This window comes from Chiroxiphia lanceolata, chromosome 3, assembly GCF_009829145.1.
Source record: "Chiroxiphia lanceolata isolate bChiLan1 chromosome 3, bChiLan1.pri, whole genome shotgun sequence".
In the NCBI taxonomy this organism is placed as follows: domain Eukaryota; kingdom Metazoa; phylum Chordata; class Aves; order Passeriformes; family Pipridae; genus Chiroxiphia; species Chiroxiphia lanceolata.
This window is the reverse complement of record NC_045639.1, coordinates 62,302,827-62,318,282: the sequence shown is the minus strand read 5'-3', so window position 1 is coordinate 62,318,282 and position 15,456 is coordinate 62,302,827. Positions and strand designations below refer to the sequence as shown.

General features: G+C 41.1%; 1 protein-coding gene across 6 annotated transcripts in view; it reads right to left on the bottom strand.

Annotated features, from left to right (window-relative positions):
* The window catches only part of ECHDC1 (ethylmalonyl-CoA decarboxylase 1), a 48,310-nt gene extending 33,247 nt beyond the window's left edge, over nucleotides 1-15,063 (bottom strand). The window contains exons 1-3 of one of the 6 annotated variants that reach the window (XM_032681724.1): nucleotides 14,840-15,063; nucleotides 6,067-6,168; nucleotides 4,375-4,596 (exon numbers count right to left, since the gene is read on the bottom strand). In XM_032681724.1, coding sequence (XP_032537615.1) covers nucleotides 4,375-4,596; nucleotides 6,067-6,168; nucleotides 14,840-14,861 — 346 coding nt within the window. In that variant the 5' untranslated portion in view covers nucleotides 14,862-15,063. Of the gene's footprint in view, nucleotides 1-4,374; nucleotides 4,597-6,066; nucleotides 6,169-11,424; nucleotides 11,790-11,824; nucleotides 11,932-12,522; nucleotides 12,653-14,839 lie in introns of those variants that run through there. The other 5 variants (XM_032681731.1, XM_032681725.1, XM_032681726.1 and 2 more) reach the window with 5 other exon arrangements.
* Between the last annotated feature and the right edge of the window lie 393 nt (nucleotides 15,064-15,456).

Below are 15,456 nucleotides of genomic sequence, written 5' to 3'. Positions count from 1 at the left end.
TAATTTTCCTTCCTGTTTGTTTTTCTTGCACTTCCTTATGAAGTAAGCTTCCCAGCACCAGATCAAGAGTGAACACTTAGTCAAGCACTTCCCCCTTAGGCTTGGTCTCAGCCACTGAACTAGCACATTTTGACAATGTTTCTGAGGAGGCCAATAATTAAGTGGACATTACATATTATATACCAGAATGACACTGGGTTTTTTACCCACTGTCAAATCCACACTATGATCCTCTAACAAATCTCAGCAGTTTTGCCAGTTCCATTCCCTTCTGTATTTATAATTTGGCAATGCTTTTCGTGTGCAGCTCATTACATTTGCTTTCATTGAATTTAACCTTTTTTATCTTGAGCTCTTTGTAGCAAGATCACTTTGAATACCACAACTCTGCTCCAAAACTAATCTTGCAAGTGTGAGAGACCGAAAGGTTATGACTAATGACTTAAACATTGTTAAGAAGGACTTTTGCCCACTGTAGCAAACTGCAAAGATGACCATTGAAGCCCACTTCCCACCAGAATATGCCTCCTGGATTTCAGGGAATTGGACTGTTCCACCCGATAGGAACTTGAGGTAAGATAAAGGTGGTCCAAATCATCCCAGGTCTGAGAAGAAGTAAACAAGGGTGGGGAGAAGAATGTAAATCCAAACTCATCAGCTGTGTTGAAAATCAGCTCTGGGGGGAGGAGGAGAGTTTTTGCATCTATGATGGCGAAACCTCTCCGCTTAAGACAGAGGGAGTAAAAACCCATCCTCCCTTGCACAAACTGGCTCAGTTGTAAACCTCCCCCACAGACAGGTGGTATTTTCTACTTAATCTGTCTTTCTGTCAGTCTCTTTCTCTCCCCCCGTCTTTCTCATTTCTATTTCTTTCTATCTCTTTCTATCTCACATTTACTGTTAAATAAACCTGGACTATTGATTTCAGCATGTGGTGTCATCTGCACCTTAATTCGGGCAGAGGCCTCTCTCTGGGGTCATCTGAAGATTTCAGGACTTCACCTTCTATTTTATCATCTGAGCCATGAATGAAAATACTGAGCAGAGTTAGGCCTAGATGAGATTTTTGTGGGTCTTCATTTGAAATGCTTTTCCAGACTGACGGTGCACTCAGCAACTGTTCTGCAAATGCTGTTCAAATATGTGTGCATTAACCCTGTGGATTTCACTCATTGCTTATTTGACAAGTCTTCTTACTAGAAAGGTATTTGGGCTGGCATCCAAGCTCTGCTAGTGTCAAATACAGCACAAACACTGTTTGTGGTTCTTTTAATAGACAAAGCAGTGAGGTATTGAAGGGTCTTTCCACACAGTATTCCAAGCCAAAAATTTAGTTAACTGAAAAAATGAAGGAACTGTATGAGCCCTTTACATGCAATAGCTCAGAACAAGAGACACTGGCCAGAGCCTGTTCAATTCTCCTGTCATAGAATCCCTTCCATTCCTGTCAACACTGAACTATTATTTTACCAAGAGATATAATCCATGATGTTTGATATAATGATGAGGACACAACACTAAAGTAAATCCTCATTCAGCCAGTCTTGTCTTTCAGTATTTGATACCACTAAGCTCATACTCTTTAGAGAACTAAATCTATTTGGAATAATAATTTGTTTGCATCTTAATTATAATCTAAGAATAAGTGTTTTAAAGTAAATTCTAGAAAATAACATTATCATCACTATTATCTAATTCCTACAGGCTGGCTTTCTTCTCTTTTAAATTACATTCAAGTTTAGTTCAGTGATTGGTTGGGCTGCTGAAATTGGTTCCACCAGGCTTAAACTGACAATATTACCATTTGTTTCCAAAGAGACCATTTCAAACACATGGCTATCAGATTCCAATTAAGAAGAGAAAAAAGGCATAACAACCTCCATATTGCCCATCAGCAATTTGCCAACAATTTTGTTCTGGTTTTGATTTCATGAGTTGCTCAAGCTTAGAATAAACGCAATTCCTTTGAGATAAAAAACTGCCGTGTAAAGTAAATGCCTGGAAAATAGAATCTCCCTCAACAGTTTAATGATATTTTGTGGCTTTCTAAAGGAAGCATACATGTATACATAAATTCACATCTACCATTATTCAGAAGCTCGGAGACACAGAATCAACAGAATTTATTTGCGGGGTGGAGCGGGGTGAGTCAGCGGATCTACAGGCTCTGGCTGATGAAATCAACCACGTCCTGCTGGGGCAATTTAGGGACTGAGTATCCCATTCTGCTCCTTGAAGAGTATTATTTGATAGACAACAGAAGGAACAGGATTAGGTTCTTGGTTGTCCCTCAGCAACTACAGTTTACAGACAGTAACGTTAAAGCGAAATGAAGAGCAAGATAAATTAAGATGCCATACCATTAACTGCAGTGGCCAAGGGGCCAGCCTGATTTTGCTTCTACTGTCCCTCCTGTTACAACAAAAGTCTCTAGCAGAGGAGTACAGCAGAAAGAAGCAGTATCTCTTGAACTGCCATAGTAAGATTTTCCAGAGCAAATTTTTGTGGCTACTACCTAGCAGAATGGAGTACCGCTCTCTACAGGGCTCTACACACTGCTGTAAAAGAGAACTGCCTGATCCCATGGCTCATTTGTCATATGCTAATTAGGGTCTGTGACAAAGACAAAACTATTCATTTCCTCAGCAGTTTTTGTAGGTCCTCTTTGCTACTACAGCATCTAATTCACATACACTAATACGTTATTTTCACAGAAGTCTATAAGGAGAGAAGGGATTATTTTACAGACCACTAACTGAGCCAGAGAGAAAATATCTGCTAATTTGGGTGCTGGAGATGTGTGATATGATTTCAGTGCATTAACATTATATAGAACATTGTGTAGGCAAAGAACAGCTATCAGTTGCCTAAATGGCAGCTGCACCTGCTCAGCACTTCAACATATCAATTCTGAGCCCCTTCTGCCAAGCACACAGAAAACAGTTGCAAGTTTCTATTAAAGTTTAGTTTAAGCAATTTGACTTTTATTACACCTGATCTCCATAGCAGACTGGGCTTTATCTGTTCTTTCTCCTTTTGCTATTACATCTCATTTCTCATGCCCCTTTCAACTTCCACAACAAATAAGCTGAGAGAAAACAGTCTACAAAGTGCAGATTACACAGTTCTGTTTTGAGTCAAAAACAGAAACCAATCTGCAGTAAAAGAGGAAACTACAATGTAATTATGATTGTATAACAGCATGAATGCTGACAGGGAGGCATTCAGAAGGACAATCCCTATGCTAACATCTTTAAACTACAACTTCTCAAGTTAGGTAATGATTTTATACATGAGCTTTCGAAGGGAAACAGAAGAATGCAGACACACCTAGGGGCATTACCCCCAATTCTGTTGCTCTGTTAGGTTCCTTTCAGCTAACAATCATTAGTTGAAAGGTAAGCTGCTCTACACTTTGTTAGTGTTGCAAATGTACTTGCTCGCAGCAAAGGAGTGGTGAGACTTGGGCAGGAAAACAGAACAGCAAAAAAGAAATTAACAAAATGGCACAAATTTATCCATTTCAAAATATTAAGAGATAAAGACATTCTTAAAGGTTTCTGCACAGCTCCAGCTAAAGCAGATTAGGACCCTGAACCTGTGCCACTCACGTCTGAAGAGAACGACATAAATTGGAATATTCTAGACAGTTAAGGAGAGACAGCAAATATATTTATCTTGGAAAACAAAAACCTCTCTCAGAATACAAGATTAATAAAATAGGGCAATTGGTTTTAATAGATAAGTATATTAAATAGATCACTGACCCACAACAGCTGAGAATACCCAGCTCATCTGATCTTTAATTAATCAGTCATTAATATTTATGACATAAGGTAAATGAAGAAGAAATGGAAGCCAGTTTGGGTGAGCGAAAAAGACCAAACTACAGAAGTTTAAGTTACAGGGAAATAAAGTATGTGTGTATATATATATATACATATATATAAAAAAGTAAAGAATAAAGAAGTAAACTCAGTCTTTCCACACCACCTACCTAACAAAGATGGTGTCTTCTCACCCCCACAAAAATGCCCTCAATGTTTCCAGAGCAGTGATAAAATGAGAGGAGATACAAGAAAGAGCACAGTGGCAGAATTGTGCTAACATTTAAAAAAAGGGGGAGAGGCATATTCTGTGAAACAGTCCCCATGCCATTAAGAATTTCTTAAGATTCTTATGACATTTATAGCAAAGTTACTACACAGAACAGTGGACATTTGCTGCACATCTGAATAAAACTTAAACACTTATTCTTTTAATTAAGAAATGGTAAGACATAGTGTTTTGCTTTCTTTAGGCAAAATGCTAAAATGGGTAACTGAACAAGGGAAAAGCCAAAACCAACTAGCAATCCCATCAACTAATTCATACCTGAAAAAGCATTCATTAACTTCGGGTTGTTCAAGGTAAGTATTCCAATGCCATTGTCTTCTTTGGAGAGGTTGATGGATCCACCAGCAAACTGTTGAAGTTTCTTCTTTATCAATTCTTCTTCATAGCCATGAGCACCATTATACAGTGACAACCTTCTCTGCTGTAGTATCCTTTCCTTTGTAGTCTGAAGTAAGTTCTTCCACAGAGGAAGGGCCATTTCTGGAAATACATGGGGTGGGGGAAAAAAATCAGGAAATTTCCTTTGAAATACACTTCAGTCCTCTGACAAAGAGGGAAGTAGGACAGTAGAAACTGATATAAAGGTGATGAAATCCTAAAAGTCTATAGAAATCACTGCAGACTGCATTTGCAAAATTCTTAGTTTGAATCTACTCCCACAAAGTTAACAGAAGGAGTTTTATGGATTTTAGTAGTTAAGCCAGAAATTAGCATTTTTTAAAATGTTTTCTTGTAAAAATTATTGAAAAAGTATTTGTGCACAGAACATGAAAGAGGGTCAAGAACTATAGTAAGACTTTTATGTATTCCACTAGACCAATTCACTCTGTATTAATCTTCCAATCTCTCCCTCACCCTTCTCCCCCAGAAATACCAAAACCCCCAAACACCACACCTATGATGAAGGAAAAATACTATCAAATCCCCTAGTTTTCAGGATCTGGATCTCCTGCTTTTCTGTAAGCAAGACCTTCCCAAAAGAAATACTTGAGGAACATAAAAATAAAGAACTGAAGACCATTTCTATATTGAAGTCTGTTTCCTGTCACTTAATTTCATTAACAGAGTTATCACACTTCATCTTTACTTAGTCTGCTAGCCTCTGATAGCTATGTGCTTTTCCCAGTCATTCCAGTAGCACTTTGAGTTGATCTCACTTGAGCACCAGATCCTGTGCAGTACTCCAAAGGATGAGAAATGTACAACTGTATTATGCATTGAGCATTACACTTGCCTTTTACACGGGTACATAATATTGGTAAACTATTTCTATGTACCATTATACCCATGGCTTATTCCTCTGCTGTTTCCACTCTACAGTGCATGACTGTATATCAGACAATAATAAGAAAGGAGTTATATTATTCTTGATCTGCATCTCTGCCTTATTTTATTTACTTTGGAAAAGGGTCTACTGGACAAAGTGGTTTACAAGTGATTTGAAAGAAACAAGGTAAACTGGAAACAGCTGATCTGAAAATAAAGTCACCTTAGAAGCTACTCAGAGTGGGAATCAAAAGAACCCTCACAGGACATGGAAAAAGGTTTGTTATATTTAAATCTTGCAATTTGCTAGAGTAGTCCTACCTTTCCCCCTTTTTAATATACACAGCCATTCAGAAGACATGGTAGATGCTCACTTTTTTGATAACTGGGAAGAGACCTTCTTTGTTTCTTAATTATATTTGGCAGAAACAAGATTTTTTCAAAATTGGCATGCAGCTCTTGGGAAGTTTTTCTAAGGTGAACCCACAGCACAAACACATTCACTGAGACAGAATTTGGTGACAGCTATATTTTATGCTCTGTTCAGGGCATCTTACAACTTACAGACTCAAATTTTTGAAAACATTTATTATATAATCATGAACAAGCAGATGCACATTATAAGCTATTTGCATGTGTTTCTTAATGAAAAAAAGTGAACAGTCCTGTCAGGTGAACACTTACCTTGTGGTTGGCTGTACCATTCTACACTAAACTGGAAAAAGGTTTCGTTGGTGCAGGTATAGTCCTCATTGAAATGGAGGAGGAGCTTGCAGAGCAACCACACTGTGGGATATGAAGGAATATGCAGGAATACCAAGCAATTTTGAAGAGCCATCTATGCCAGTAGATTCATGCCTGTCCTACCACACTGCACCCACCAACAGAACACTATCTCACAAGCTCACCACAAAGAAACAAGAAAGGCCCACAGAAATCTATGCATTATAAGGTCATCTACACTGGAATAGGTTAAGGGATGATTTTTTAACATCTGTTGAGACACAAGGTTTTAATCTGTAACAATCAACTTTTCTAAAGTGAAAACTAATAAAACTAACAAAAAATTAATCAAGTTGAAATCTAATTGAATACAAGATTCATTACTTCGTAAATAATAATGTTCCCCAACTGCTGGACACCCAAACACTCTCCATCTATGCACATTCTAATGTAGCCTGCAACTCTTCAGCCACTACCTTTCAGAGCTTTTAAAATCACTCCTCTTAGTAAAATTTTATTTAAAGATTGAAAATGGGGTTCCAAAGCTCATTTCTCAACTAATTGATTCTTTTTATATTCAGGCTCTCGGAAGGGAGACAGCCTTCCCTTTTCTCTAAAACCTCAGTAGTCATTCCTCAGCACACATTGATGCAATAAAACTTTCCATCCAGGTTTTTGCTCAGGAGAGAACAAACATTAAATACATGGATAGTGCAGGCTTTCCTTGCAAAGCATAGCTTGAACAATCAGCTCTCAACTTTTAATGATTACAAAGTATCCCCAATCCTCATAAGAAAACAGACTAACTGGAATTCTCTAGGAAGCCCCAATGATTGGCTTGAAAGCAAAGAAGAGGGGGGAGAAGGCTGTTCCGTTAACATAACTCCTTGCCAACAAACTTTTTTGATGACTTTTATACATTACTAGATTTCTCATGACAAGAAATATACAGAGTAAAATAGACTTAAGATAGGGAAATTTTATTCCAGTGAAAAAAGACTCTGTCATTTTCAGCTGCGTGGTTATATGCATTAACAGCTCTTTAATATTATCACTATGGTAATAAAGAGCATCAGCAAGTACGGGATTAGAAAACAAATTGGACACCACTGCCAGCTGATCATGACTCATGGTTAATGACTCATGCAAGGTATTATCATTGAATTATTTTCTTTAAAACCATTTCTTACAGTAGTGGTCAGTACCCAATACTTTTTAAAATAAAAATAAGATTATTTTAACAGCTCAGTCTGAGAGAGCTAACCATTCAGGAAAAGCATGATATTTAAGCTAAGAGCTCTCTCAGATTAAAAGGATCTCTGCTGAATCTCTGACAAACAACATCCAAGCTTTCAATCAGTATAGAGCACTTGCAATCCACAGCACGACTGAGATTAATTTTTTTGTATTGTAAGTGAAAGCAAGTGAGAGAGACAGATGTTACAATAACACTTACAGTGTTGTAGGACCAGCCAAGAGACATTTATTAACACTAAAATTTTCAGATTTTCAGTTTAACATAATCTCACCCATTTAGATACGCTTCTAGAAATGGAGTCTTAGTCTAATTTCAAAAAGTCAGACACGCTATACCCATTAACATCTCTAGCACAGACAGTTTATGCACAGTTTCTACAGTGAAAAAAAAAATCTGACAATAACAGTGGTTAGTTAGCATCTTTCAAATGTTTTGAGTGCTCCAGCTTTACGTATCACTGGTGACAACTAAGATATAAGCCAATAGTATTGACATCAATAGTTGTTCATTCCACAGTTATTGTACCTCTTACATAAAACAACAGTTTAAATCCCATTTGGCACTCAAATGATTTTATAACACCCTTGCCTGTGGGCTAGCAGACTGTGGGTTAATATGAGCACCTATTGAATGTCAGCACTTCAATACAAAGGAATGACACACATTATGCAAGAGTGATACATGTATCTACGTACAGACAATCTATGTACTTTTGTGTAAGCATATGTATCAGAGTCCTTCCGAAAGCCTCTTGTAACTGCCTACTTAAAAGTCAGACCTCACAATGTTAATAAATAATAGTACTAACAGGGATAACACCAACATCAGTATTACCTGAGCAGATTCTTTGGGAAATTAGTAAGCCCCAACTCTTGAACAAGCATATTTGCCCTTGCTACTTACCAATACTCTGTTGCAACCCCAATTATTCTCTTAAAACATGCTGTATCAAACAGTAACCTGCAGCAATGTTGCCAGTTGCAACTGCCACTGAGCATAAAGATAGCTGGCTAGAGCAATGGGTAAGTTGGTGGAGGTAGCAACTTCCTGGATGGGTAGAAGAACTAAGACAAACTAGAGACCTGAATGTCAGGAGACCAAACGAGCATTCGAGCTGCCTGCTCAAACACTGCACTACAGAGCAAATTAAATCAGCAAGTTAAGATATATGAACAGGGAAAACCCCAGCTCAAAAATGGTGCCTGAATTACTGACACAAGTCAGGGAAAAAGAAAAGAGGAAGAAAAGATGCAGGGATGTGTTTTCAATACATCAGGGAAATAAGTGCACCCTTGTATGTGAGGCAGGATGTGACAGGTGTGATGTGCAGATATAGTTACTGTAAAAAGTAAGATATCAACTGAATTTCTGGGTTTGGATGAAGTGTAACAGAAATAAAAGGATTCAACAGACAAAATCCACAAAAGACATCTCAGGGAGGAGAAAATATTCAAAAGGCATAACAAAAACAACTAGAAAGGCACTTTTGTGACACTGCCAAAGGTGTCAAGGGCAGCTGACAGGTCAAGAACAGGACAAATTGACTTGATGAAGTCCTCAGGCAGCTGCATTTTCACTGCACAGAAGTGCGAAGACAGGGAAGAAAGGTCAGAAGATGTGAGCTGAAGATGATGATGATTTACAACTCAACCCAGTGTGCATGTCTTATCAGCCACTTTAGAAGGCATTAATCTGTAATAGTGACCATTACTGTCAGATGCTTTACCACATCCCTGCAGTGACTGACAAATGAATGGAAAGCAAGTGCTGAGGACTTGCACTCAGCACTTGCTGAATGGACCCAGTGCTGAGGACTGGCACAACTGACCCTATAACGTGACAGCAGATGAAAAAGCAGAGTGATGGAGAACCAAAGCATGAAAATAGGGCATTTGTACAAAAAAAAAAAAAAAAAAAAAAAAAGTGGGTTGAAAATGAGTAAAAGTCATTAACAATGAGTGGAACCTGGGACGGTGGATGATAATGGCAGGAAAAAAAAGAAAATAAATTCTAATGTTGGACGAAGAGATTCAAAACCAGCAAGATCAAAGTGGGGCAGCTTGGATGCAAATTAAGACAAGAGCATAGGTCTCATAATGAAGAGGAATCTCTGTACCCTGTCTTCAGACACAAAAAAGGTGTAGGAAGGAGGTCTCACATGCAAGGTTCCTCTGTTGCCAGTTGTTTGTCACCACCCCTCACCTGAAGGTCACAGAACCATTCATATACCTCATCCACTTCTGCATCTCTCTGCTTTCCTTCCATGATGCACAGGTTAGGTTAACTTAAACACCTCACCCAACAGGTTCCTCCACTCTCATAATTACCAGATGAAGCAAGATGAGGGCAGTCACCTCTCCAGCTGGCTTTCCTACTGCTGAAAGCAAGCAGTGAGTACATCTTAAGTATGCAAAGGGATCATCAGCAGAAAACCTACTGACAAAACATAACTTACAAATACAGAAACTAAGCAAAGCTGGGGAACTGAGGAAATTCTTCCTCCCTGGGAAGGAGACTGATCCCTCATGCCTTTCTGGAGTGGTCATGGGTCTCAAACTTGCTGAACCTTGTTCAAATTTTTAGTACATTGTCTCTGGTACCCACATTGTAGACAAATTGGATGGGATCAACAGTCCCTACAGTTCAGTGAGAAGTTACTTAAAACAGGCTTTAGAAATAGCTGGTATTATACAGGACAACTTTTTATCCTCTGTATTACTGTTGAGAGAACAAAAGGTTTGGGCCTCCTAGTTCTAGATGACAGCATTAGAAACAAAGTTTATCCATCCAGAAGCTGAAAGAACAAGAAGTGAGAAGATGCCCAAATTAACTAACTGAAATGGCATCAAATAATGCACATGTGAAATAAACTGCAGGAACAAAAACCTTTTAACACTGTACGTAAAAACCCCTCTTGTCTGTGGCTTCAGTTTTAAGCTGGCTTACTCTTTACACCTCTTTTCTACTTTTGTCTCTTTTTTCCCTTGTTATTTTCATTATTTCTGAGCAGCTCAATTCTGGGGATAGCAAGCTATTTGGTTTTCCAAATTATTTGTTCTTTGCTTAGTTTTGTATTTTTTAATGATCCCTGCAGGGTAGGGTTTAGATGTGAATTGTCTCTCTGTCTGGAACAATTACATTCTCTTTTAATCACATTTTAATTATTTTTAAGAGTAGTCAACAAATCACACAGAAACATACCAAAGCCCACAGAAAAATAATGGCATTCAAGGATGCAAAACAGCTGAAAAAAGGAGCCTTTCCATGAATACACATTAGTACCTAAAAACATTTTATTTTTGTCACATGGTGAGTATAAGATTCTGAGTTTCACAGCAGAGGGTAAGAGCAAGAATCTGTTATGTTCTGGAAAAGACACTCCAGCCCTTTATTTTTTAATGTTTTGTTAATGTTTTTAATTAAAAAATGTTAATTTTTAATGTTTTGAACCTCTGAAGAGGTTTTCTTCACCCCTGTCAAGAAAGGGCCCTCTATAACAGTGTCAGAAAGCACTTTAAAGTTCACTGCCCACTAGGTGTGTTTTAGAGCCCTTTAAGACAAGCAGATGCACAAGTTCACAGGAAACAATCACAACCAACTCACCATTTGCCTTTCAGTCACCATATCCTAACCTATAAAAGCATGAATTCAATTCTAGCTGTAATCACAAATACTGATGCTTTCCCAATGATTAATTTGCCCTGAAAACTGTAAAGAAATTTTGCAGTCAAGAAGTGCTCATAATTCCACTAAGTACACTGTTCTTTACTCTTGCTCTCCTTACCACCACCATCCATAAACGCTCCCGCCAACAGCAACACCGAAACCACATCCTGACATGTGAACTGGCCACGCAGCATGATTCTCATGCTCCTCCTGCAGCAACACTGGGAACCAGAAGCACACCAGGACTGCCTGTCACTGGCTTCCTTGACTCTACGCGCTAAATTTTGGAAAGCAAAGGCACCTTCCCTGCATAGTATCACCCCGGGAAGAATGTGAAGGCTTGAGGGGCCAAGGGGTGGAAATTTCTTCCCCAGCAGAGGTTTCTTGCTGCTGCCCTTGTGCAATGCCAAAATCCTGACCAGTGCGCTGTAGCACTTGTCCTGACAGAGGAAAGCTTTCTCGATGCGGCCTATTTTTTCTTCTTGTTTGTTTGTTTGTTTTAAACAAAATTAGTTATTTTAAATCAACCGTCAAGGAAGGGCTCAGTGCTGAGCAGGGCCGAAGTGCCACCCGAGGTGTCAGTGCGGAGACCGTGAGGGCTCGCAGCACAGGACGTTCCCAGGCAGAAACACCATCGGCCTCCCCCTCCAGCACGGGCACCCAGCGGCCCACGGGGACCGGGACACACCGCGCCCGCCCCGCCGCCGGACCCTGCCCGGGGCCCTGAGCTGCCCCGGCGTCCCGCAGGAGCCCCCGTTTCCGCCTGGAGAGTGGAGCCCGCGGGCGGGCACTGACCTGGCTCGGCCAGGCACTGACCGGGCCCCGCTACTCCCTCCCGGCGCCACTGGAGCAGAGCACGGCGGGCGGTGCTGCCGGGAAAGCGGCCCGGCCGGGAACCACCGCCGCCGCGGCCTCTGTGCCGGGCCCGCCGCCGCCGCCCGTCCATGCTGCGGGGCGAGTGCCGGGGCTGCCCCCGGGGCCAGCAAAGGGGATTAAAGAACCTATGGAATCCCAGGGAGTTGGAGGCAGGTTTGGGGTTGGCAGGGTCTGCGTTCTTCCGTGCCACGTTTGTAGACGGGTGTTCCAGAAAGCCGAGAACTCTGCCTAAATCAAAGCAGTCTTGCCGCAGAAGGCGCTTGTTAGCTCCCAAGCTGCTAAACGCTACATGAGCAGGTTGTTATTGTTGTTGCCTCCTGCACTGGCAGCCTCTATCGCTAAAAACCAAGCCCTGTGTTTCTATCCTATCCAAGCCAGTGTAATTAAAGATCTTTGTTTCTCCTCTGTCTCTGAACAACGTCTCGCCGTAAGTCGCCCTAGTTAGGGCATAGATCTCTGCCGGGAGGATCCAGCCTGGACCGACGGGGCTGCTCGCTGGCCTCCCGCCCCGCTCGCTCTGCCTGGTGGTTGCTGTAGCCAGGAGAGGTATTAGTTCCCTATCCATGTCGCCATAAGGCAAGACCCGGGCTCCCCGTGTTCGCGTATATCCATTTTACCTGCCAGCCCAAGTGTGAGCCCCTTCCAGCTGTCGTGTTCCTGGCCACTGTGCTTTCCCAGCTTCAGGTGCCACTCACCTGCACCCACGCTCTGGCAGCTGGGCCAAAGTGCGGAGCCAGCTGCAACCTACCCTGGCATTAAGCTGTAATTTTGTATAAACTTGCAGCTGGCATAAAATAGCACTGTCATACACAGCCCTGTCCTCTCTGCCCCTGGTTTCCCTTCTTGGAAGAACAAATGCTGCCACACCAACAGCCAGAACAAGGGAAATAAATTGTTTCAATGTAGATCGCGTTGTGTATTCAAAGCAATATGCAAATATGAGCCAGTCTTTCTTACAGTGTCCTTGTTAATACATAATACATACATAAGATGACTCAGTGTTAAGTATTGGTAGCATGGCTGAAAGTTGTATCTGGAAATACATCTTCTCTACCTTTAATAAAGCCGTTTTTCAACCCAACTGTCCATACAAATTCCCAAAGGTGGTCTAGTTGATTAATATTATGTAGAGGATTTCAATTAATCATATATTTGGAAAAACAAAAGCTTTGCATGTAGAACAGATACTTTCCATTTTCTATTGTTAAGCGAATTGAGAATATGAAATAATCTAGTCCTAGGCGGTGCTATCTTTGCACAACAGAAGGATTCATTCCCTTATTACAACACTGCAAGCGTTGTGCAGAAATAATGCAACGGGCAGGCTTGTCTCTTTTTTTTCTTCTTGGGTTCACAAAGAATTTTTCCAGTAGGATTCAGCCCGGCATTTGTTTCTGGAAAATGTCAGTACCGAGTTAAAGATCTGTGTCAGGGAAGCAGCTCTCTCCAAGTCCTGCTCCGAGGCCTTGTCCTCTTTCTGAGCAGAGCTATGCCCACACACGTCCCAGCTCAATATGAAGCAGAGGAGAGCGATGGTGGCTGGTAGCTCGCGATTTTACAGGTAACATATTGCCACCTAGCAGCGGTTGGTGGCACAACACTGATTTGCACATCCATAAACAAGTTTACCTCCTTTTGGTTTTATGGCCTTGTGTCATATAGGACATAATGATTAGACCAGGGTATACTCAGAGTCCAGAATGAGGTCTGTAGCAAAATGAGCAGGAAAATGAGATCCTCTTCGAAACAGACACTGAAGAATCCTTACAGGCTGTAACTTTCAGCAGCATGGTGACTCTAGTCTCTGCACGTTTGACTGTACAATAAGAAGTTAAAAAAAGCGCCAAATCCTGCAAAGTTGCTTATTCATGCAAATAATCCCACCGATTTCAATAACACTTTCTCTTTGCCTTGCTAAATCAGTACTGACCTAGGGGAGTCAGGTCACCACCTGAATTATATGGTATGTGCCCATCCCCTATCGCTGACCCAGAAACTTGTGATGGTTTACTGGCTAAAAGACCAATGCTTCACTTTCAGATCCAAGGCTGCACAGACTGAAATATTGAATTCCATAGGTACAGAGCTCCCAGATGCTATTTTTACCAACTCCTTTCAGAGCCATGGACAAATAGATAACAGATCTGGGTTTAGATCTCAGGAATTATATGGATACTAACCAACACATAACCCCACAGCCAGTTCATAAAGGGTCCCTTGATTGTAATTTTTAGGAGGCAATATCATCAGCTCTGTGTGGAAGTGTAGCAGGCTAAAGGATGGCCTAATGCATACTCCAAAGACTAACCCACAGAACAGAGATGCGGATCCTGCATTCTCTTTCTAAATTCTGAAATCTTTCTAAAATTTAGATTTCTGGGTCCAAAGTCATGATATTCAGTTTCTCCTTATAGCCTAATCCTAGAAGCTCCTAAGTCCCTTTGGTGCCTGACAACTGTGATTCATGGGAAGGGACAATTTATATCAGCTTAGCTAACAAGACTACCACCCCAGCTGTCTCTCCTGTCCTCACTGCAGATATCTGAAATACCCCTGAGCTGCCGCAGCTTTCTAAATGAAGCCCTGCATGCCAAGTTAAATTTGGGTTGATTTTGTTAGTCAGAGGCTGGATAGGGACAGGGCAGTCGCTGTGCATACCACAGAACTGCAACCTTATCGGTACTTGTACGTCAGCCCATTCGCTTCATGCATCAAAGCTGCCAGCTTGCAAGAGTAGGGTTATTTCCCACACACTATTCGGTCACTGGACATGTCTGCAAAGGGCTCAGTTCTTCCCAGGTAGCTCCATACCCATCCTACCACAATGTGTTGATTTTGTGTTTTCTGTTCATGTTGTTTAAGGGTTTCCTCCTGCAGAGCTGACTCCAAGCTCTTCCAAGGCATGTCTGGAAGAAGAGGTAAAGAAACACCCACCTCTGTAGCATAGAAGTGTCATGGGAAGTGTCACTCAGCAGGGCTGACACTGTCCAAGCAAACCAACTCATTTCTCTGGGAAAAGTGCTCTAATCAGCAGGCTGCAGTGTGTGTTCTCAGGAAGCTGAGGGAAAGGAGCCCAGGCCCCCATGCCAAAAGCTGTTTCACTTGGTATGGAATAACGAAATATTCATCAGGCCACAGAGCAGGAGAGAGGTTCAGCATGACCACAGCTCACAGCTCAGTGTTTGCTCACACTCTCAGTGACCCATCACATATTGATGTATTTAAACATTAATAGCTATGAAGTTATTGCATGACTCCATGATCTCAAAGGTATTTTCCAACCTAAACTATTCCAGGATTCTATGCCCTATCAAGTAGTTTGAATAGATAGGTAAAGTGTGTTCTTGCTCTGCAAAGTCATGTCTGGTTAGAGCTCACCACTAGAAATAGTGGCCTCAGTCCAGCCAAAAGGGCTGTCAAGCCTCTGCCACGTGCTCTCACCTTTCACTTTATCAACACTGTCATTTGATTAGACTTTCACTTTCTCACAGAAAATACATACAGTACAAAAATATGCTTGTGCATTGTTTACCTTCTTACACAAGATAAGA